Source organism: Copadichromis virginalis, linkage group LG9 (genome assembly GCF_057382275.1).
Source record: "Copadichromis virginalis isolate Kocher_CV1m ecotype Utaka linkage group LG9, C_Virginalis_male_GT1.1, whole genome shotgun sequence".
Classification (NCBI taxonomy): domain Eukaryota; kingdom Metazoa; phylum Chordata; class Actinopteri; order Cichliformes; family Cichlidae; genus Copadichromis; species Copadichromis virginalis.
In genome coordinates, this window is record NC_140626.1 from 20,130,966 (window position 1) to 20,156,296 (window position 25,331).

The 25,331-nt window shown below is 40.1% G+C and overlaps 1 protein-coding gene across 2 annotated transcripts in view; it reads right to left on the bottom strand.

Annotated features, from left to right (window-relative positions):
• tmx3b (thioredoxin related transmembrane protein 3b) overlaps positions 1-25,331 on the bottom strand; it is a 53,168-nt gene that overhangs the window by 26,123 nt on the left and 1,714 nt on the right. For both annotated transcript variants that reach the window (XM_085468088.1, XM_085468087.1), the window contains exons 4-13: positions 22,779-22,902; positions 22,213-22,258; positions 19,343-19,423; positions 18,763-18,862; positions 18,483-18,560; positions 18,132-18,198; positions 12,876-12,974; positions 7,519-7,576; positions 7,262-7,315; positions 3,297-3,353 (exon numbers count right to left, since the gene is read on the bottom strand). In XM_085468088.1, the coding sequence (XP_085324214.1) occupies positions 3,297-3,353; positions 7,262-7,315; positions 7,519-7,576; positions 12,876-12,974; positions 18,132-18,198; positions 18,483-18,560; positions 18,763-18,862; positions 19,343-19,423; positions 22,213-22,258; positions 22,779-22,902 (764 nt within the window). The remainder of the gene's footprint in view (positions 1-3,296; positions 3,354-7,261; positions 7,316-7,518; positions 7,577-12,875; positions 12,975-18,131; positions 18,199-18,482; positions 18,561-18,762; positions 18,863-19,342; positions 19,424-22,212; positions 22,259-22,778; positions 22,903-25,331) is intronic.

Below are 25,331 nucleotides of genomic sequence, written 5' to 3' on the forward strand. Positions count from 1 at the left end.
ACCTTACATCCCCGCGGTGTTACTCAACCCAGCAACAAATTGCACACACACGCACGCATATCCATCACTGTCCCAATCCACCACCCCGCTGAAATCAGGAGTGCAAACATATACGCCTGTGCGGTAGAGTCATCAGTGCCTCACTACTCTGCCCAGCTGAGTTCTGCAATCTCTCTCTCTCACACACATACAACCACACACACATTATGAATGGGTATTTCCATCTGACATCCAGCCTACTCCAACAGATGGCACTCATTTAAAATAAATATGGATTAGCCTAGGTGCCTCAGTTAGTGGGACTACTGGGGGTTCGCCACCATAATTAAGGGTCATATATTCTACCATTTGCACACATTCTTCTTCTACTGCAAAAAATGGTTTCTATGCAATTAGGGCCAGTGGTTTTGTTGTTGTTTTTCTTTTATGTACCATCCTACAAGATCTGTACAAACTGCTAAAGGAATTAAAGTAATAGTGAGCTCATTTCTAGTCTAGCCAAAATTCACTATTCAAGTAATAACTCGGGAATTTGCATATTAGATAGAAAGTTAGACGATAAGATACCATTACATGTCTTTGGATTCACTATGGAGCAGGAGCTGAGAAACTATTGGTATTCATTAGAACTAACACAATGCGTCGCCAGGCGTTTCATCAGATTCGAGGTGTTACCTCCTTTGCACAGTATCACCTTAAAGCACTTGTTGCTGCTGAGTTTGCATCTTTTGCTGTGAAGTACAGCCAGACTTTTGACCGCTTCGCCTTGGGCATTTTTAATCTGTAGCTCTGCTCTAAAAGAGCATACGTACCTGGGCCCGCCTACTATCCTTGGAAAGGTAAAATGATTGGCTAGAATCCAAAGTGTATGACATCTCAGGAAAAAAAGCACTGAAATAAAGCACCGAAATGTGCGCTGCTTTTCGGTCTGGTTACTACCGTTTATGTCAGAACCGGTGCCATAATGACACTGGATACCGGTACCCATCCCTAACTACATGAGAGTCCCATCTTGAAGACTTGAGCCAAGTTTTTTGTTCGTCAGCGTATTGGAGCCACTCTACAGGCAGTCTGCTAACAACCAAAGCAATCACAAGGAGGTTTTTGGTACCTCTTTACGACTGCCAGCAACTATTCGTCATTCCTCCTTTCTCTGGAGGCTGGTCAGTGCTGGGGGGTGACTGACCAGTCTCGATGCCTGCCTGATTAAAGCTTTAGCAATCAATTAAACAATGACTTCTACCTCCAACCTCCAGCAATCACTAACCAACAGTTGTCTAATACTGATTTATCAGAAGCTGTTCCTTATATTCTGAACAGGGTTGTTGTTCATTAAAAATTCAGCAAATGAATTTTAACAAACTAGTTATTAATTTACTGTGAATACAACCAAAGACTTCACAACTGTCTGCTCAGCTTTAGCATGTACTCGCCTACATGTGCTGCAGCTCAAGCTGCTCTGCTGGGCACAATGTGATTACACAATTTCTAAATTATGCAATTTTCGGCATGTCTTGTGCTTTCCCATTGACCCTTTGTGCACATTGGACAACATATATATTAATACATTTTTGAAATATTGACTTTAATGCACTAATGTTAGTTGGTGTTAAAAAATGAAAATAGAAGTGAACAAATTGTGCACAAATTATGTGCAGTTTACACATTTGAGGGCTTCATGTTATTTTATTTCTTTTTTTTTTTAACAGGACTCATTAGCAACAGTTCATCAGTTCGTTTTTCTCAAAGTTTCCTTTTGCGCTTTGTTACCAGAAGCATTTTCTGAGCATTAATTATTGTAAGAAGGCCTAATTACTAATCCCAGCTGTAAACTATGATAATCATTATCACAGTATGTCCAGAATATACATTTAGGATGCGTGCCAACATAAAATCTGGATAAATATCAATTTAAAGTTATCAGAAAATGATGTTTGCTGACATCAGGAGGTCGTTCATTTGGATGTCCAACTGGAGAAATGCCTTTCGTAATCATTCCCATTCCGATTACAAGTCCTCCCTCGATATTGCCAGTTTTCAGTCAGCTCACATCTTTTCACGTTTTTCACAGCCTACAATGCATCCCATATAAGGGGTTAGAGATAATCCTACATTTAAACAGAAACAAAGACGACCTCAGACTTTGAGTGGTTCTCATCTGGTATGTGTGTATTCCTGAGTGTGTTTGTGTGCCTCTGGTGAAAGCAGAAGCAGCCTTACGCCAGACAGACTGCTGCCAGAACACAGTAATCGCTGTGATGACAGAAAGAGGAATAAAAAGCCATCAGATTTATTTCCATGGCCCTCCTAAGGGAAAGGATTAGTGGACATTGACAGGCCAGGATTTTATTCCTCAAAGGAGGGCAATTAATCCTGCGCTACAGCAGCTAAATTCAGTCCCCTAAAACCCAGGAAAAATACATATTGTATGTGCTCATACAAAATTAGGAAGGCTAATCACCTCTTTTATCCTTAAATATAAACACCGCCTATTTTCAACTGTGCACCAGAAGCCTGCTGGTTCAATGTAGTTATATTTCAAGCCATAACTTCTACTGTACTCAGTGACACACTGACTAAATTACACAGGACTTGGGACACCATGTCTGCTATAATCTTGCTCATACAAACAATAACATGCTCAAATTAAAATAACATCCTGCCGCGGTCGTTTTACGCATGCAGATTCTCACACAAAATTATACAGACACACATAATTAGATGCTGTACGTTAGTAGACACAAAACAGACATGCCGACTGCGACGGCCATCCTGGTCGTAGTGGGGTTCTGCCTAATTAAAAGGAAGGGATGTCAGTTTCAAGGCCTCCCTAAGCATGACACCCTAACAGCCAGCCTCAGCTTGGGCACAAAGTTGCTGCAGCAAAGGGTCTAACTGCATCATTAGCGTTGCTCTTTGGCAAGCTATTAGAAAAATACATGACCGCTATAGATTTAATCCACGCACAGCCCGCTTTCCCTAAACTCCTCACATATTCATCTCAATAGGCTGCACTTTCACAACCAGATTTGCATGAGCTTGTGGATCTTTGTGCTTTTCCTGGGTGTATGCTGGATGTAGAGGGGGGAAAGGGGGGTTTAAAGTTTCCAAGAGCACTAAAAAAGAAATGACAGTCTGTGTAATTGACTTCTCCACAAGAGAGCATCTTTAATGGCAGAGGCTGGCATTACAAGTCAGTGCAGACCTGGATAAGTAGCTGACAGAAGGTAACATGAAGCTGAGAACGAGGAGGATGACACGAGAAGAGAGAGGGAGGCTGAATGTGAGACACTTACCCCATAATGAGGCTGTTAATGTAGTCATTCCCGTCCATGTGGCCAAACTGGAAGTCTCTGGAGATGCAAGAGAAATCAGTGGCATGAGAAAGCGAAACATTGCATCCAAAAAAAGCTGAGTGAAATGAACTCTTTTTCCTGTCTCGGTGGACTGCATGACACTAGCACAAACTGGGACACAAACTTCAACGCACAATAGTATACAGCTATGAAAACTTGGTGAATGAAATTACATGTTCTTGCTATTGGAAACTGGAGAACGCTTTAACAGAGGAGGGGGGGGGAATATCCCCAAAGCTCCATTCTGTGCCATCTCCTGTTTCTCCTCATCTTTTCTAGCACAGAAAAGACTCAGGTGATTTATCTAAACGATAAGGTAGGAGGAGGAATTCAATTTGTATCTCATTGTGCTGCACAATGTCTGAGCAAAGTGTATTGTGGGCAGACTAGGAAAGGGGGTTGCACAAGTCCAGGAAAACTAGGAACTTTCTCTGAATGACTGATTGTGGAGGCCTCTAGATATATATTATATTCATTCTGAATCACAGCAACATCTAGGGCATTGGTCCCCTGGGTGCTAAACAATACTGCTTGTGCTTGACATGATTATGAAGAAACTGAACTGTATAATATAGCCACTGGATGCAATATAAAAATCAGTCTGGGTTACTGATAATCTTGCTGACAATAGTGGGCCTGACTGGGAATAAAGCTCATCAAAAAGTCAGCTTATAACTTCAATGCTATAAGACACAGATCAGGCACTGTTAGAAACGATCCAGATCTCAAAGACTGGCAAAACAACCACTGAGATACGAGACTGAGGCACAGAAAATATTAAATTAAATTCCATTCCAGTTTTACTTTGCTATTATTAGTACTTTTCAGATCCGATAAATTAAACATTTACAAGTCTCTTCACCATGTATGTATATCTTTCCACTGACTCTCCTGGCTGGAGGAATCATGGAGCACACTGGCCAAAATAGTGAGTAACCTACTGAGAGCCTTGTATATGTGAGAGTAGAACAAACTGAAGGTAAGTGTGTCCAAACTGTTTGCGTTTTTATAAAATATTCCCTTTGTGGCAAGGTTTTCTAATAAACTTTTTTTAAAATCCTGGTTGTCTATATTGACTTTATCTGCAGTTCTCACTGAGTATTTTCAAAAGTCAGAGCACAACCAAAAAAAAAGAAATTCCAAGTAAGGTGGGCGTATTTTTTCACCTATCTAAACTCATCATTCTGACCATCATTATACTTAGAGCCAAATCCCAGAGGGTGTTTTTATGCTAGGTAATGAGTAATCATAAAATAATCTTGTGGCCCCGTCATCTCATGGCACACAGTTCTTAGAAATGCTTTAAAAACAAAATGTTTCTGTGGGCTGAAATTAAAAGATGGGACAAGCAGTCAGGGTTAAAAAACAAAAAACAAACAACAGTGAATTCATTCTGGATCAGAAGCTCCACCCACCTTCAAAGCGTTCTGCTTGTTTGAGCAGCCAATCAGAAGACAGCTGGCTTTAAAGGAAAGGGGAAGGGAGCTCAAACAGCTTGTTGCAGAGAGTGGATGAACTGAGGTGCTGCACCAACACCCAGTGCAAGGTCAACAAGGATTATTTTCAACAGTTACCATGAAGCGTATGTGCAAGTTCAAGAAGGAAGATCTGTAATCACTCAGCCGCCTGCTTTCCCGGGTACTCGGCTGCTAGTCTATTCCTTTACATCACTTCCACTTTCTCACGCTGTCAAACTTAATGATGACATCATCGAGGCTGTCCAATCATCTTCTTGCCTGCATTTTGCGTACTTTAAATCTCTGTGCTTTTATGTCTTTCTGCCTTTTGTACAACCCACCTCCTCCCCATCACCATCTTCATCTTCACCACCACCAGCTTCTAGACTTCAAGGGGTCCTTCACTCCTATCATAGTCTAATTGCCAAACAGTCTGACTGAATTCTGTATCTCAATAAAATCATGTTAATTTCTTCCAACTGATTCCTACTTATTGAACAGAATAGTTCGCCTAACAAGCAAAAGACCCCATTTCGATTGAGAAAAGAGACACAAATCCCTTGGAGGTTTTGTCAGGAAGGACATCCCGCATAAAAATGTGCCAAATCAAACATGCAGTGCTGCCCGCTGTGGCGACCCCTTAAGAATAAGGGAGCAGCTGAAAGAAGCCACACAAATCAACTCTAGTAGAATGAAATAATAAAAATACAGGCTGCAAATGAGCATAACAGGGTCACTTTTAATACATTCTTATTATGTGATTATACTAAATGTGTATGAGTAAATGTTTTCATCTGTCATTACATTCGCAGTTCAGATGAGGGTTTAAGAGGTAGGATGAACTGCTGTTTACTATGGTCTTTTTTGAAGACCTTTTTTTAAAAATTCATAATACTTGCATTAATTTAGTTTTGCCTATTTACACCAACTATTCATAAGTACTAACCTGGATGTGTTTCTGCTCTCCTAGTGAATTAAAGATCAATGCTTACTTCCGTTTTAGTTTCTTCTGCAGCTAAATTCTGCTCTGCGCTTTCTAGTAAATAACTTGTGCTACGTCGCTGTGGTTTGTGACAGTCAAAAGAGTGACACTTCAGAGTTGGTCATTTTCACATTATTTTTAACAGCAGGGTTTCTTGAAATGTTGCAAAAGTTTCCTTTAAAAAAAAAAAAAAAAAAAAAAAAAGGAGCGCACAGAGTCGTTTTTGGATAAAAACCTCCAGTTGAGGCAGACATTGTGACATTGCTTGTCATCTTGTCATGAGTGCTGTAAAATATAAAGGCATACACAATGACTGGTGTAGAGTGACAACCCAGCCTACACGCCCATCAAAGTGACAAAAATCAATCACGAGTCCTCCACTGCCCCACACCAACATTTCTGCAAATGCTACAAACTGAAGGTGAACTAATACTACATCAAACGGCACCAACTCATTCAAATGTCAGTCACCCCCTATGCTCTGTTGACTCTGTATGCTGGCTCCACCCACTAACAGGGGCAACACTCGGCAGCTTGTAATTACAAGTACCGTTTAGGTGTGTCTGAACGCCGCAGGCAGCTCTGATCTCAGTAGGGATCTCAGACTCTGAAGCCTTCAAAAACAGCGCTGAGTAGTGTGGCAGACAGTAGTATAACAGATGATAGGGATCTGTGTAATTCAATCAGTCTTAATGGGCATGCCTGCAGAGTGAGAAGCACTTTTATCATTACGGTTTGAGACACACCTCTTCATTCAAAAGCAGAAATGTATCTGATGAAGCAACGCGGTCAATGACAGGACACAGCGAGGAACTAAAGCACTGCATCATTATGCAAATGTATTGGACTTTTTTTTTTTTAACTAATCTTTTGTGGCAATCCACCTGGTGACTGACTCCCTGCTGACAGTGATCAGAAATGAGGGTCACATAAAGAACAGCAACCTTTGAGCTCATTTTACCTGAAGCCACTTCAGCAAAAAACCCCGTTTGCTTCCACCTGGGTGCTGTAGGGGAAGGATGACCTGCCAACTATAGCGCACTTGAGCAAAAATAACAATAGTGGCAGTGTGAAATTATGCATTCAAGTGTTTTTTTATCCTTTCATTTGCCTTGTTACGCTGGCTCCTCTCCTGTAAAAGAACAGGTCGAGCAGCACAGCGCGTAACATAAATACCCCATCTCCAGTTGTTATCGCACAATTGGAGCCAGAGAAAACAGAAAATTGTGCATTAATACAAGCCGAGTTGTGTTTCTGAGTGACAGCTGAAAAGAACACCTATATTTGGAATCTGACATTTTGCATAATTACGTTCCTACTGAACCTCAACAAAAACAGACGTGCCCTGACAAAGGTATAACTTGCTTGTGAGTAGACAGGCAGCGTTCCCCAGTGAGCGCAACATCCTAGAATAAATGTATAAATTGGATCTCCGTCTTTGACCTCATCATTTACCCGTGCCTTACCTGTTAAAGTGTTCCCGGTATTCCTTTGCCACCCTCTGCATCAAGGTCTTTAATCTAAAAGCAAATTAGAAGACAGAGAAATACCACACGAGTTGGAGTCTAACCTTTTTTTAGCTGTTGGCTGCAATTTGTGGGCAGATGCAAACAATAATGGTCTTATCTGTATTTGAAAGCCATGCACTTAAGCTCAATTATTGTGGTGAGAGTGGGAGTAATTTATAAGAGTCATGCTTTTTAATTTCAGTGTTCTTTTGTACCTGCCACTCTCCTCTGTGGGGTCCTTCTCATCGATGATTGCAATTGCCACCAGTTTGCCTGAGGTGGAAGACAAGGATTACAAATCAGTCAGACACACAAAAAGGACGGTGAAAAGACAATGGTGGGAGGGTAAGAGGTTCCGGAGGAGATCTAACACCTCTCAATAGGGGAAGAAGAAAGGAAGGGACACGGCGAGCACTTTGCTCATTCATCACTCAAACATTAAGCTAGCTTAGGCTTTCTGCTCGGCTGAATAGGAAACAAGTGGTCACTTTGTGGTGGGAGAGCTATTTCAGTGCCATTCAAAACCCAAACCCACAACAAATAGATCTGCTTAAAAAGCACAACAAAAAACTGTTACACAACTTTAAAGGTTTGTTCTCGGCCTGATATGCTTTGATGCTACACGTCCCTTGCTGCTTGGGTGAGAGTGCCAGCCTGCCCCCTGGTGGTCACTCACGTTGATTAGATGCCAAGAATGAGGTTATATAAAGAAAGTTGCCAGCTTTGCATCAGGAGAAGGAATAATATTTAACATGTATATTCAGTGAAATTATACTGTATATCTAAATAACTTTGATTGCGGATTTTCTGTAACTGCTGGTGGAAACAGAAAATCAGAGAGGAAAAAATGTTAATTTATGGTTCAGTTGGTGTTTTTATTCTTCATGGGAATACAACCTGTGGAAATGTGTATAATTAACTCTGTGCTGTGTTTGAGCATGAGCACAGCAGCATCATTCATCTGTGTATTTCCAGGAAGATTAGATGGATTCTGCACAACTCAAGTTGGAAAAGGACAAATTAAGTTTTACAATAAAATTGCACTACCATGCAAGTATTATTTAGACATTTATGGAGTATTTTTAACAATGTAGCCAATTTAATAATAATTTACTATGGCAAATAAAGCCACTCAAGTGCAGCAGTGTTCAAAACCTCTTTGTTTTTCAATCCTCTACATGTGGCAATTTCACTAGTTACATATGCTGATAAGCATCATAGGCTTCTTATTTTCTATGAAGGTGACAACAAGGTGTAGTAAGTGCAATTATAAAAGTGAGTGCATTCAAGTGATTAATGAGGGATTTCTTCACATAAATATCAAGTCTGCAGATTTAAAAGGAAAACAGTTAATAAATTGACTTTTGGTTCAGAAGCCTTGCGGCTCTTTCCAGAGGATCGGATGTCAAACATCAGATTATCCGAAAGGGTCTGTGGGGTTAATTAAAGAGCTAAAAAGACTAATCCTATGTGAAAGGTGGGTTTTTCACAACCTGGCAACTTAAAAAAGCTGAGCTTGTGACCTACTCATAATTGATCCAGAATGCATTAAATAGATCTAATATTAATAAACGTATTAGTGAAAACTTACAACCGGCACACCCATCGAACATTATATTTACCGTGTTTGCACTGTGTCGTTATTTATTCAACCACTTTTTGAAACCACTGATGTTTCTCAGCCTGCTACCCTCTGGCATCAAAGCCCCTCGTTCTGTGAATTTAGTTGTAATTTTTGACCCACAGATGAAATGAAGAACCACTGGTGTTATTTTCTACAGCTTCGACATCCAATACTTCCAAGCTCTGTGATCATAGGGTTGTTATTATATCTTTTAAACAATCTCCAAGCAAAAAGATCAAAGCATAGAAAAGATATTTTTCATGGCTTACATGTAGACAGAATTTCTGAATCCCTTACTGCTCAAGTCTCAAGTCCTTTAAATTCCAAGATTTTGTAATAATAGCTTTAAAAAAAAGAATTCATATATTCTAAAATGTCGTATTACATTTCTATCAGGTTTCTATTCATGTTTGACCTGCAGAAGTTGTTTATTCACTAGTTCACTGCCTCCATCCAATAACGTGTGAAGCAAGTTGGATTCTAATGGGTTAAATTAGAAAATCTGCAAATTAACCGCACTATGAAAGCGCTTGCTTACTATTTATCTTCTATCCCCAAAGAAAAACCTTCAATGTTTCTTTACACCGCAAAGAAATCCAAACTGCTGCCTTTTAATTTTAAAATCCATGTGTTGCATGTTTTTTTGCTTTCAGTATGCTACCAATATAGGTCTCATGTGCTCTAAATCTTAGCCCATAAATTACAGTTTCAAACTTTTCAATGGTTTGGTCACACTGGGGCTGTCGCGGGTACCAAGTTCTGTGTCAGTGTGACTTACGATGTGTTGGAGCAGGGATTTTACAGCATGAAATGTCACTCCTACAGCTCTGCTGAGCCCAAGAGCGTGAAATCTGATGCTTTGTTGAAAAGGCTTCAAAGACAAGGCTAGCAAATTCACAGATACACATCAAACTTAACAATGTAGCCTTTAATCAGTTACAGTGTTTATCCAATTAAGATGCTATGGAGACCGTGTTATATGCAGAACTGTTAAAACTAACTGGAAAGCCTGCTATATGGATGGGCCAGAAACTAAAACTGCACACAGTAACACATTTAAGCAACATTCAACTGTTGAGCATCACTGATCTCAGCAACATCAGCATAAAGGAGGAAAACACTGTATCTAATATTAGAAAGCACAGCTTTGCCTGCACAGACCATCAATTTACTGCCGTTTAAGAGGCAGTTTGTATTTCACTCTTGAGCTTAAATTTCCTTTTAGAGGAGAAGTGTATGTACATTTAAACAAGCAGAACATGGGCTATATCTGGAGGGAAGGGATACTCTTTGCTACCTTAGCCCTGGATATTTTTACTGGATTTTTTAAAAACAGCAGCTCTATGTTGTTTGATTCTTAAATATAAAGTTGTTAAGTGGAAGACATGTTTAGAGATTCTAAAATATTAAGGGGTTTTACAATGTAATAAAATGAGGCAGGCAGTCTGAGCAAAGCCATGTATAAAGTGCTGATGCAGTTCAAATGATATAAGCTGGTATTCAATCTGTAATCACTTTGGTTCCACAGTCATAAAGATTAAAAAGGACACACACATAAAAAAAACACATTAAAAGTCCCACATCTTAGGCTCACAATTAACAAAATACAGCCCCTTAAAAAACAGTCATTCTGCAGAAAATTGATCTGTATCTATTCTGATAATAAAGCAAAGACAGAAAATGTCCCAGTGCTGGGTTTTTAAAAGTGATCATTGGCTGCATGTCTTGTTTTCCATGAAAGGAAACTGAATATTTTGAGGTTTTCGGTTCATTCTTCTATTTCTCAGTGAAATTTCAGCAATTAATCTACTAACCAAAAAAACAAATGAAACTAGACCCAGAAACTCACGATTCCATACATTTTGAAGCAGGATATTACAGTACTGTGCAAAAGTCTTGAGCCACCTGTCATTTTTGTAAACTTTGCTTCTAAGGAGCAAGACTTTCTCCAAATCAGTTTTAAAGTCCTCTCATGCAATAGTTCTTCAGGTTTTCTGATTATTATTGTTACGTCCCTCTGCAGCCTCTAATCTGCTCAGTGTGTTCAGCTGGTGCTAATTGGCCACACCTAGTCAGGTGTGGATAAAAGCATACCTGAGGCAAGCTTCCCAGGGAGCTCACTAGTCTTTGCCCTGGTGGCACCAGCCATTTTAGCCAACCTGATAGTCCATTTTAAGATAAAACCTCTTTTCACCTACACGCTGGTATTCGTCTCCTTTGTTATGTTGCGGCTTTTGAGCCGGGTCGTAACATAAGTGGGGGCTCGTCCGGGATATTTGGACATTTTAATGGAGACTGAATGTCAGTTTGTTTTGCTTTTAAGTGGGTGAGTGATGGTGTTCACTGTAATTGAGCAAACTCCCTTTTAGTAAGTGTGTTTCAGCTGGGTGGCTGTGCTGCCCTTCCAGCGAAGCACTTGTTTGTTGTTTTGCCTTGTTGTTTTAATTTGTGTTTGGTGGCTATCCTGGATGGGGGTACGCTTCAGAGTTTGGTAGGAGACTATATTTCTGGTCTGCTGCCTGCTCTCGAGCTCGCGTTTAAAGTTGCCTCGAGCCTGGTACACCACTGAAGACTAGGGTAGGTAAAGTTAGGGTTTTGTTGTTGTTGTTTTTTTTTTGTTGTTTTTTTTTTTAGTGTTTTAGGCTGGGAGTTGCACATAGTAAATCAGTGGCCCCAAACTTGGTAGGGGGTTTGAGACCATTCATGATTATGGTCTGTAGCTGAGGCAGGTAGGCTGTTTTTAAGTTGGCATTGAGTGTACACCATGTGTGTGCATATGTCAGTGTTGATGGATGCTAATGAGATCCTCATGAGGTGAGTGTTTTGTGCTGTGACCTTTAGTGTTGTGGGGAATATGGCTATTTTGTTGGATCACTTTCGAGTGTTGTTGGCCAGGTGATGGCAATAACACTGTGGGGTGCTGAGCCACCCTTGATGTGATCATTGTGTGGCCATAGCTCTCCATTTTGTGGTTGGTCACTAGTGTGCTTGATTTACTGAACTTTGTGGATTAAGTAACTTGTTGTGGTATAGGGCCACTGTATGTGACTGTTTGTGTGGTGGAGACAACAGATCACTTAGTTGTGATTATTTGTTGCTACTTTTGGTTTTGTGTTGTAGCAGATCAGGTAATCATTTTGGGTTTGTGACTGTGCTCCTTCGTGTTGGTCACATGTTACTTTTTGTGTGTTCAGTGTGGCAACTTCAAATCCTCATGCCCATCCATGCTTAGAGATGCCAACTATAATGTGAACACTGTGCTTCTGTTAGCTGTAACTTTTATTTCAGGTTTGTGGGTCAAGGACCTGAAGGCTTCAGAGGGGCTTTTAATAAATTTAGGGGTCTTAAAGGAACCCTTTTAAGGGAGGAGGTATTACGTCCCTCTGCAGCCTCTAATCTGCTCAGCTCAGCTCAGCTCAGCTGGTGCTAATTGGCCACACCTAATCAGGTGTGGATAAAAGCATACCTGAGGCAAGCTTCCCAGGGAGCTCACTAGTCTTTGCCTTGGTGGCACCAGCCATTTTAGCCAACCTGATAGTCCATTTTAAGATAAAACCTCTTTTCACCTACACGCTGGTATTAGTCTCCTTTTTTATGTTGCAGCTTTTGAGCCGGGTCGTAACAATTATTCAGAGGAATGATTGTTTGTTAAGCTCAAAGCCCTAACATATAAATAATTCAGGCATAAAAAGGCCACCTAACTCAAGGGCCTACATATGACAGTTAACTTGGCAGGGAATCTTAACTGTATTTTCATTATCTTCACAGGTTTCAATAGATCACTGCATCTATTTCTCATTTTCTTAGCAAAATCTAAAGAAATTAGGGGTGGCTCAAGCCTTTTGGACAGTATTCTATTATAAACCCTAACTAAAGTAAAAACAATGTGCAAAGGAAAATGAAATTCAGGAATAAATACGTTATATATTGAAAAAGAGCATACGCCACCTGTTTCCCCCAGCTCATACAACGTAAAGCCATCAATCTGAAGGTATCCTTGGAAGCGCTCCTTGTTCACCCACAATGATAAGCTACTGTCCTCGTACTCTGCAACACAGACAGGTAAAATCTTTCAGAAACAGAAGCACAGAGCTAATCAACATTCAGCCCAAAGACTGCCTATAATAAAAAGGGAAAGCAGAAGAGTGTATTGATGGCTGGAATGTAAGAAGATCAGCGTTTGCCACCTGTATGCATTCTTGGGGAACAAAGAGCAAGACAGAAGCTGAGCAGTCACAGCCATAGGTCAGATAAACAATGACCAGAAACTGTTTTGACAGCCAGCTGCCTCTGGCTTAACAGTCAGGCAGGGTATTCAAGATCTGAAGCAGCACAATGATCTATGACTCAGAGCGAACAGATTGGCAATCGATGGAGATGTAAACAATCAAACGCAACAGATGGCCAAGTCATAAATCAAATAACAGTTTGTTTAGCCTTGACTGTTCACAGTCACATTTCCAGATTAATTACTATTTATCAAATAGATGGCTGTCAAGAACATTAAGAGGAAAAATACTGTAATTTTCATTCACAATTGATGCCTTTTCCCCCAAAATGCTGGCTAACCTGACCTAATTTTAACAGCTAAGGAAAGAAAAACATCACATTTGGTTTGTAAATGATTCTGCAACCATACATTTATTTTTAACACATCTGGAGCAAATGTATAATTCAACAGATGCAACAAGAGAAGAAAAAAAAATCCTATCAAATGCACCATATAAATAAAAAAAAATAAACAAAGACAGAAAAATTAAAAATTACTTCCTGAATGCGAGCCACATGTTGTTGCTCCTCTAACATCTGGAGGCAACACGCAAACAGGAAGCAGAGAATGTCCCTGGAGGGTATAAATAGGGTGTAACGAAGCTGCTTAAACAACACCGTTTTCTCCAGCTGAGAGGCTACAGGACGTTCATAATTGATGTCAAATGTAGCCGGGACCTTATTATGACACGTTAATAAGTTACCGTGACCTTTCGCTACCATCATAGTAATTACAAGAACACTGATGACTTTTAACATGATTCTCATCCTGCAGGGCTCCAAGTGAGCTGGAAGCATAATACTAAACATGACAAGCTAAAACCTGGAACACACTTTTAAACCCCCCCCCCCCCCCCCCCCCCCCCCCCCCCCCCAAGGTCGTAGCTTACAGTAGTATTAGAAACTATTCCTCAGTGATTATACTGTGCAAAGGGAGCGGAGCCTTGCTGTTAAGACTGCTGAGTCAGTGGATAGGGCAGACATTCCAGAGAGTTCTTTCCACAGATGTTCTGGCTTTACAGACAGCATGCAGCTTCCCAACTTTACCCCAGAAGCAAAAGAAAGCTCGGAGGCCCCATACTGGGGTTGTACAGCCTGATCCACCTCTACACCGACTGAACCTGCTTCACCTTGAAACAAATTAGAACTGCTTTCTTCCCGGGCGCCACCCTCACAATCTCCATACTGCCCTACAGGAGCCCTTCAGCCCAGAGTTCACACAGTGGGAGGTGAGAGAGAAAGATGAGGGGGAATATAAACAGACAGTGGGTGGAGTGAGGATGATCCAGTGTCAGAGTTTGGAGCAGAGGGAGGAGGCAGCTCTGACACATTTCAAGGATGAAGGTTAATGGCACAGAAGACCTCCAAGACAATGCAAAAAGTGTAGAAACAGAACCACAGGGGGAAACGCATAGAGAGGGGAGGAAGCTGCTTCATAAAGATAACTCAGACAGCGTACGATCCAGGAGAATGACGTGTTGAAATGTGACACAAAGCTCGGTGTAATGATGGGTAATTTGCTATTATAAAAAAGAACACATAAGGTTTAACAAAGAAGATGCTTTGGCTCAACTGCTAAAAGGAAATAGGAATACAACAACAAATAAAAAGAGTGTGATATAAAAATATTTTATGTATTGCTCAGTTATAGGATCGGGTAAAGATAAAGAAAAAAAATGATGCTGTCAGTAGCTAGCAGCTCATATTCATGTAAGGTAATGCTTGAGCAATCAAATCAAACAAAGCTATATCGGTTATAGTTAGTTATATTATTTATAGTGAAGAAGAAGCCACTGTTGGTGACAAATGCCACATGAATAAAAAAATATAGAAAAGTGGACAAGAGCCATGTAGTAAGTAGACTTACTACTAAAGTAAATTCACTGAAGTACTTCACTGTATTCCTACTTTAATTACTCCACTGTAATTTGCATGCAACTGCAGAATGTGGAACCCCGACTTACGAATACCCCATTTAACGAAAAATTCAAGTTATGTAGGCACTTAACGGCAATATTTCTGCCCGTGTTACGGCAACATGCCCGCATAACGAAATCCGCTGGCTCTGATTGGCTGAGCCCAGAATGCCTACAATGCCTTCCGGATCATGTGACAACCCCCTTGGCTTTCGTACTTGCGCTTCGCTATTCCACTTAAACGGTGTATTGTTGTTGCAGTTAGCAATTAGCCAATAGCCTATCGGTCACTCAAAAGGCGCGATGGGTGCTTCGACTTAAGAAAATTTTCGACTTACGAAAGACCCTTGGGAACGAATTAATTTCGTAAGTCGGGGTTCCACTCTACATTATGTACTTATAGCTCAGCAATAAATTAGTAATTAAACATTACACCAGCAGCTGGAACAATAATTTGATCATTTTGACCTAATAATTTGACAATAATTAAACATTTGACTTATGTTAATCATGTCTAAATACTTTTGTCCACTTTCCAAAAACAATTATCCAAAATAAGATCGTGAAATCCACGGTCACAATTTACATGCAGCATCTCTGCCTTTTTTGCACTTCATACCCCATCTCCCACCCACCACTCCTCTGTCCAAACAAAGTAAAAACAACAACCAGTTTCCATCAATGTCATTCACGCTGACCTTGCCAACACTGCAGATTGCAATAACCAGTGAAATGAAGGCTGACCGTGTGCGCTGTACCAAAATGTCATCATTGTGTTATCACCTGTTTAAGTGTGATCTTTTCTGTCATCACATTCACAAACTGTTAATCATCCTGTCATTTACATGCTCCCAATAAACATATGCAAACACATTTGGCCTCACAGCTGGCAGCATTATGAATGTTTCCATACAAGGAGTGGAAAGGCCAAACCATTAACCACTGAGTCAGATTAACAGGTAACAGGAAGCCTTATGTGGAGCTCTGAGCATTAGGAGGACTCAAAGACCCAAAAACGTGTCTAAAGACTGTTGGCAAGTGAAACAGTTACAAATGCCATACTGTGCATGCTGACATATATGCTAATTATATTTTTCTGCTTTCTTACATGTTGCCCAGTAGCTTTCAATGCAGCTACACAATGATCAAAACCACTTGGCCTTTGAAGCACAATAGCAGAGCAGACCTGTATAACTGTATGAAACAGAGGATTTGGATAATTAAATATGTATGAGCTTCTGTGTTCTACTATATCTTAACAGTGCTCTTCAAAGGGGATGCCGCTATTTGTGATGCGCACTAAAGCAATCAAAGCTAAACAATAACATGTCAAATATCATTTTACACAAAGCGAGAGCTTGTGTTTGGACAGTGTGGTTGTGCTCAGTGGGACCCGTTCTTTAAAAACAAGAGTGCACAGCAAGAACAGCAAGTGTGCAGTGAATTTCTAATGAGTACTTTGAATCTGTGTATTCGGAAAATACATATGAAAGCAAATAGTTGGCGGGGGGGCATGATCAAAGTCGTTAGAATATCTTGGCAGCTGTCGGCCTCTAAAGCTAGAAGATAAACAACAATGCAGCAAAAAAAGAACGTGTCAGTTTCACAGTATAATACTCACACGCTTGACTAAACGTCACAGCCTGCCATAAAACAGTGTCACTAGGTGCCTATGCAAATGGGCTCATAAGTTTAGCCATATAAAATTTTCTGACTGAACACCATGCAAAGTGAGGGCAACAGCAAACCATATGAGGTGTGGTTGACTCATTTATTCCTTCATCCAACATTTAGCCAGAAGACCTTCAGGGAGACTAGAAGCATACTACAGCAGATGGACAGAAAGCCGAGGCTGAAGGCTATAAGTCTTTAAAAAAGCGAGGCAAACCACTTTCTTAAATTTCTCTTTTGCTATCACTTGAGGTAAGTGTCTAATGCTTAATGACTCAGTTTCTGTGTTACTATACTAAATAATCAAAGTTTTTTTCTTCTGCAGTTTCCGAACGACTGAAAAGGACAAAGAAAGGAAGGACACAACCATGTCATTTTGCCATGCTGCTCCTCTCCTCAGTCCTTGACAAGTTTAACACACCGTCACCATGGCAATGCTACAGATTCATCACATCCTCCGTATCAGAGTCCTAGAGGACTCTGCAGAGTGTGGAGTTTTTGTGGTTAACATCTACTGTGGCGAGCCTCTTCTGCTGAGATTCTGGTGCGTGAAGCCCGCCTTCCGAAATGGTCAGGTGGAGCAGATGGATGCAAACGCACAGACCGCAACGCAGATGGATTTTGTTCTCCGGGTCACACACCGTGCGCCTGACCTCCCTAACAGCCACTACTGGGGTCCGTTTGTGTTGTCGCTGTGCCTCGACGCTCTTCGCTTCCGGTTCCGCCTGCCAACTCAGGCCCAAAGCGGCAGAGAAATACAAGAGATCATGGAGGAATGCGGTGAACTCATGTTACTGCGCTGAAAGCTTTCAATTATGACCTGAAAAAGCAGATCCTCTAAAGCTTTTACGCATCGCAAATGTGATTTTCTTTTTTGTCTGCTTTGACTCGATGGCTGATGCAGCGATTCACCTCTTGGCTTTGACTGTATACACACTACCAGCTCTGCGCTCTTCTTTGGTCGAATCTGCGGTCTCGCACGCCCACTCAAGCCAGTTCATCCACCCTGGCCTGCTATGTATGTCCACCCAGAGACAAACTGCCACAACATCACTGGCCTAACCACACACACAATAGTGGGCAGAGCCTGGGGTGCTTTATGATGGGCCAGGCACACCATAACTCAGTGTGGTGAGGATGAAAGAGCAGCGGCAGGAACGGGAAAACTACATGAAGACAGCTCTGGTTACAAAGTTTATGTGAGAGGCGAGAAGGAGGAGGGAATAGCAGGCGGGAGCAGGAGACAGCATGGCACCCTACTGCCCTCTAGTTAAGCTATTAAACTAAACCAATTGAAAAAAACAAGACAACAGTAGTGGACAAAGCCTAAAGCAAATAAAATACTTACCATCATAGGTAAAGTAGCCTCCATCTTTAAAGACTACGACAGCAGGAAGCTCTGGCAAAGATACTGACTGTTGAAAACACAAAAACACCACTTTAGACAAAGATCCATAAATCATATAAAATATGTGAAAAACTCTTTGTACTGGGAAAAAAAAACATCAGAGCTTGTAACGTGTGCAATCCCAGGGCAAGAGACATGCTCAAAGAATCTAAATACATTATCTCAAACTAGGAAAATATAACTGCATGTGTCATTCCCAAGTGCATTAATGACATGTTTGTGAGTGTATCTTTGTGAAATTAATTTCATACTTTCTAAAGACGAAAGATGATCGCCTATTCAAAGCATTACCTCTGGCAAGGCTTCCTCTGAAGCAGAGAAGAAGTAAGTATAGACGATGAGCTCAGAGGCAGCGTCGTTGTACTTCTCCTGCAATAGCAAAAAAAGAAGGAGAAAAAAAAAAGGCTTTCGGTATTCAAAGATTGTAAATTATCACTTGAAGGCATTGCATAGAATTAATTCTTTCTTATATTATGTCAATGCTGCAGCATAGCATTGCCCCTATGATGCAGACTTTTGTGTGGTTGCTAAAGAATAAAAGAATGAAAGTGTATTGATGTATGTTGCTTACTTTGAGAGGAGAATCCCCACCAACATACACAAAAAGCACATCGTGCCGTTTCATCATGTGCTCAAACATCTGCTTGCTGGGAAGGGCTCGGACGGCTGGTCTGATGGAATAAAGAACAAACAAACAAACAAACAAACAAACAAACAAACAAAAAACAAAACATAGACAGGAGTTCATTTTGATAAGTATTTAAACCTCACAGAGTACAACAGTGATGTGTAACGTCCTAATCTTGGTTTCTGTGCTGCTAGCACCACCCAGTGGCAGTTCAAAAAACCACTGCAGTCCTCAACCCGTCTCCAAGCCAAGCTTTTGATCAGCCCCTCTGTCACGGATCTAGTTTGATTTCCCTCAAGGAGGGGAGAAATCTGTCAGGCTCACTTGATACAGTGGTTTAAAGTGGAGCATCAGAGGCAGAAATCCATTGAGCTATGAAACAAATATGGCCTGGGTTGATAAGCTGCCTTAGATGGTTTTCATTTAGCTTGGCATGTCTTCCTGTGAAATAAGGGAAGTTCTACTCGGCTCTCAGTTTCTCCTCATGTTGATTTCCAAGTGTTGTTTGAACCCTGTAACTTACCCTGCCACCCTGTTGGCAAACTCTACAATATCATCTTTTGTCCTCGGTCCCTTGTAATTGTAGGCAAGATCACCCTTTAACCTGAAAATAATAAGAAAAAATAGTGAAAGACTGAATATTTCATTGAAAACCCATTCAACACCTTTCACTGTTTTGTGCCAACAGAATGACACCGCTTGCATATTTATGTGAAACTGAATAAAACGGGAATTAACTGCTTGGCAGTCATGCATTCAGGATTTGTATGAAAAAAGAATATTATGCAAGAGGTGTACGTCGAACTAAATTTTCTGATTGGACCGCTCTTTTGACATTTTAGAGTAGATTATTTTTGCTGTTTAAGCAACACAAATATTTTTTTCCTTCTACTGGTTCTTCCTCATTTTATATAGCAGGTGCCAATTTTTTGTATGCTTTTCTAATGTAGTGTTGGACCCACCTTTGCCCACTTAAAAAATCCTAAATTAATTGGTGGCATAGATTCAGTATAATATTGGAAACATTCCTTACAGATTGTTTACCATGTTCATATAAAACCAGTACACGATGCTACAGAATTGCTGGCTGTACGGCTCTCCCTTTCAACCTCATCCCAAAGGGGGTTTTGGTCGAGAGCCGAGGCGAATGGAACATACAAAACCCGCTGGCATGTCGATGGAACCGGCTTCAGATCATGTGTGCTTTGTGAAATGGCGCCTTACCCTGCTGGCAGTGGCTATCAAGAGATGCACACGGTCAGCAACAATACTCGGCAATGGCATTCGAATGATGTTCAGTTGGTATTAAGGGCCTTAATATGCGCCAGGGAAAAGCATTCCCCACGCAATTTTACCACTAACCCAGCCTGAAGCGTTGACACAAGGCAGCTGGATGCCAAATCGTGACCCTACCATCTGCGCATTACAGCAGAAATCTAAAGTCATCGTACCAAGACATGCTTTTCCACACTTCAGTTTTGGTGAGTCACAGGGAGTGAAGCCTGGTTTGGTCTGGCCAATCAAGTTTCAGCGTGTTACGCATACTGAGATACTGATCTGCAAAGCAATCATGCTCAAAATAGTTGCAGTCACTTTTCTTTTTTGGGGGGGGGGGGCCTTAACCAATCAAGCAGTTCTCCTCTGACCTCTGTCATTGACAAGAACAGCCCATCACTGGATGTTTTTGTTTTTTATATCTAATTTTGTAAACTATGGAGACAGCTATTGTAAGTTAACAGGAGTTAGCAATTTTTGAGAAACCATCGCAATAAGCAGTTTTATAAATCCCTTTCATGTTATAGGTGTCTCATATGTTATACATTGAATATAAGATATGTGGTATATGATGTGAAAAGAAAACAAATTGAAAACCTAGAATTTAATGCCAGATTAAGCCTTTCTTTTACAGACGTTTCCATCATAATTTTGAAACTCTGCCCATGTTTTATATTAACATCATACCTTTACATATGAAATGAATGCCTTTAACAATAAAAAGCAAATTATCTCACTTAAAAGTCTGTGACCAACATCTGAACTTAAAAACAACAACCTGTCATACAAACAGCATGTTCTGGTGAAACAGCACCTACCAGGAAAACCCTGTTCACCGCAAAGGTCAACTTAATCTAAATCATTACACCTCCAATAGGGGAAAAAAAAAAGACAAATGACTTTACCTAATTGAGTTCCAGCCGAGAAAACTGCTCGAGTCGAGCTCTTACAACAAGCAAAATGCATTAAGGATTGCTAAGGTTGCATCAGCCCACGGCGCTTAATGAACTCAGGGGGAAACAGAACTCTAAATCAAGTCTCCTTCTGTCACCAAGGGAGGTATCTCGTGTTCTTCGATGGATGTTTCATCACTTGCTTGGTTTAATGTTATGAACCCTGCAGTGATCTTGTGGCACTTTCCCAAATGAGCTTGATGAAACTAAATGGGGAGCCCATTATGTTAGTGTGCTGATAAATGATTCAGCTTCATATAAATGGAGGGAACTCTGCTAAGTTGCAAGATCATTTATCTCATGTCAACATGAGCCCTGCCGTTAAGCAGCTGGTGTCTACCTAAATTCATTCATTTTATAATAAAAAAAATGGCACTTGAATTTTAAGAAATGATTTGAAATAAATTAAATGGAAAGTATGCGCTAAAACATTTGGACAACTGCATTTGTAGTTTCACAGGTACACTCAGATATACTGTAAGAAAGGCATACGAGTGAAATCAAGAAGCTATTGCTAATTCCAATGATTAAAGGGAGTTTTGCACAATCATCCCACAAGAAATGTGTAATTAACAGCACTCTGAAGTGCCAAACTAATATAATTTTTTTTCAAAATGTGTGAACTGACTTTGTTACTTGGTTATGCCTTAAGGAGAAAGCAACAACACCTTATTCCCTCTTGAATAATTTATCTAAGGGCATCTCCAAAGGCAAGGCAACAAGGGAAAAAGCATCTTTATAATGACACAAAATACACGCAGGTACACTTAGATACAGGAGGTTACAGTGGGGGTGGGGTGGCTGAAGCAATAGCTAGAGTATAAAATATAAATAATGCAACAGCCACATAACAAATTACAGTCCAAAATTACTACATGTTGGTGAAAAAAAACGCTCCTCTGATTAAATAGTGAAAGGAAAATTACTGAAGCTTCACAAAGACAGTGTTACCTGCAAAACAACTTTAATGGAATAATTAAATATTGTGTTCAAATTTAATTAACCTTTTAATAGCATATTACTTTTTCTAAGCGCTCAAGTATAATAACTTGTTTTTAAAAAACTGCTTGGTATTACTTCCCATAAAGTCTATAATGAGTGTGGGATATATTCAAATCATTTAACTTCATCTTGCATCTATACCAAACTAAAGAGTGGTACTTACAGTTTTATTGTGGGGTAACCACGAACACCAAACTCTGATGCCATTCCTGCAACACAGAAAACAATACAAATCATACTTGCTTTTTTTGAAAGGCTTAATCTCCACATCTTGAAAGACGTCTCTCTCTTTGAAAGATTTTAATACCCTCTTGTAATCGTCTTAAAGGATTCAAATGCTCTCCTAATTTAATCTCAATGCAAAAATTAAGTATATCTCTCTGAAGCATTACAGATTCAAAAAGAAAGATGCTTTCCTGTGGCTGGAGAATACGTGTCCATAGATTAATCTTGCAGTTAGCAGCTGCTTAATAAGACACAGAACTGTTGCATTTGTAGAGGTATAATTTTTACTCTAACACACTTGTAATATTGCTGTACCAACATCCCTACACGTCACACAAATGTCACAGTAACTGGCATTAATACTCTAATGTTTATATTGAAAGCATCATGATGTTGAACAACATGGTCCATTACAGAGAAATGTTGTCTCTAGCACATAAAGTAATCACCTGGGGGCACGCAAGCTCCAGGGGAAGACATTAAACTGCTACATGATTTACTCACCAGAGTAAGCCGTAGCATCCATCTTTCCCACACGAACCGGCGACCCTGAGCTCTTCAGCTCAGCTCCTACCTCATGCCATATTGGCTCTAGTTTTTTACAATAGCCGCACCACGGAGCATAGAACTGAAAGAGACCACAAGAATTTAAAAAAAGCATTCTTTAGATCATGTACAACCTACTGTGAAGTCTTTCATATAATCATAAACTATATTAATAGCGACCTTAATATTGCGCTGTCAAGATTCACCCCATTGTTGAAAGGACAAACACAGCTGAGTTAAAGCATTATTGGTAATTAACAGCAGATAAAAAAGGAAGAACAATTGCAGTTGTTTAATTTTAAGCTAAGCTTGAAATAGTGGTTCAAGAACTGTACTCATGTCATCCCATTTTCAAAGAACAGAGAAAAGAGAAGGTGCTTTCAGCTGGTCCTTTATTTCCCAACAGTTCACCACAGAGGATGGATCCGCATATTTGATTTGACACAGATTTTATGTCGGCAGTCCTTCCTGATCCATCCCTCCCATTTATCAGGGTTTGGGACGCTAGTATATTTTCATATTTTCTACATTGCAGAAGTCTGAACTTCATGATGTCACATTAACAGTACAGATGCAGTGTCTTTAGTACCGGGGCAAAACAAAGGCAGAGTTGTGGTAAAAATAAGGCACACCCTGCTTTTACTAATCAAATGCACTGGTCATTAGCAAATGTGAGCACTGCCATAGAAACAGACGTTTTTCCTGTCTGGAGCACTGACACTTGTTTGCCAGGAAGGAACGACATCTGCAATGCAGTGTCTAACTGTTCTTAGAGAAGGAAAAGCTGCTGTCCATCTGTGTTGGAGAGGCTATATGACCATTTCCAAATAATTAAAAGTGCATCATTCTACAGTGAGAACATGGAAAATTCAAGACAATTGTTAATCTTGCCAGAAGTGGACATCGCGGCAAGTTCACCCCCAGAGCATCTCAGACTCTACAGGCCTCAGTTAGCATCTTAGATCTTAACATTAGTTAACAGGCTGAAGTATGGCTAGTCGTTCTACAAGCTAGTAAATCAGTAGACACTGGGGTGTACTTAATTTTTCCACAAACTGCTTCTGCATTTTCATGATTTACTGATAATGACACTGTGTGATATGTCACGTGCTGCTGTCCATCTAAGGTTATATTTACCAAATTTTAAGACTTGGTAAGGAGAGCATTACTTCTATTATGTCCCAATATAAAAAATGTAGAATTGGCAAAAGGTCTAACTTTCTTTTTGCCATGACGACACATTAGCTACCTCTAAGGGAGACTATAATTAAATGTTAAACTCTCTCTTTTTTAATATCTGTCTGTTTGCTGGTAAGATTTATAATACATCAAGGGTTAATGAAATATCCACAGATAATCCTTATGTACCCATATGTCTTCAAAATAAAAGCTGTTCTAACATTTTCAGCACATTTATAGAAATATGTCAAGGTAAAATATATGCAAAGGTACAGGACTTTTAATTTAACTGATTGAGGAAAGGTTGAGTTTATGTGAACAATGTAATGAAGTCTTAAGAGCTTGAAAAGAAGGCCACTGGACTTCTTTTGTCAAGCTCCTGAAGCTACCATGACCTGGACAACTGAGAACCTACACAGACATAACGTAATGAAGTAAGTTTCACAGGACAAGAGAAAATAAAATACTAACATGGCACACTATGCTTACCAAACAAAAAGAATAAAAGGCCATTTAGGATAACTAAAAGACAGGTACTGTAAGATGAAACAGAGTTCATGTGAATGAAGGAGAAAACTGTGACATCTATGTTGTCAGTGTTAGGTCATGTTAGCTTTTGACCATTTAATTTGCCTTTTTGCATCTTTTGCATGAAATACACTTCAGCAATGACTGACTTTAAGTCAGACTGTGTTCCATTTCCTCCCTTGGAGGAAAAAGTGCCAGACCATCATTCCAGAGCACGCCGGCAGCACTAAACGTAGGGTTTATCAGACAGGCATGCACAAAATGACGACATGCTCATTAGAACAAAACAACCCGCTAAAGGTTGCACGTCACGTCTTATTCCACCACCACAAAAAGATCTTCACACAGAGGTGAGATAGTAGCATGAGAAAGTATGATTCCCCATGCTCTTAATCATCACTTTAACCAGAGGGCCATTTAAGGTACCATTGCATTTTACAAGTTAGGCAGTTATGAAGCCGGTATGACACACCGTGTTTGTCTTTATCAGTGGACGTTAAGTATGTCTGAATTTATGAATAACAAAAAGTAGTGTATTAAAGGTTTGTTTTATCTGGTCTCGTTTAGTGTTTGGTTTTTGTCTGTTTTTTAATCATCATTTTTATTGAAATGTTATTACAAGTCTATTATATTATATGTGTGACTATTACATGTCTTATGTAACTGGTTACGATTCTTTGTATACTTAAAACACTGGTTTGTATCTGCTCTCTTGTGCAAGTTATTTTTATGGCTTTTTCGGTTACACCATATTTTTCCTGTACTAATTTTACACATTGGTGCTTTATTGTTGATTTAATGGCT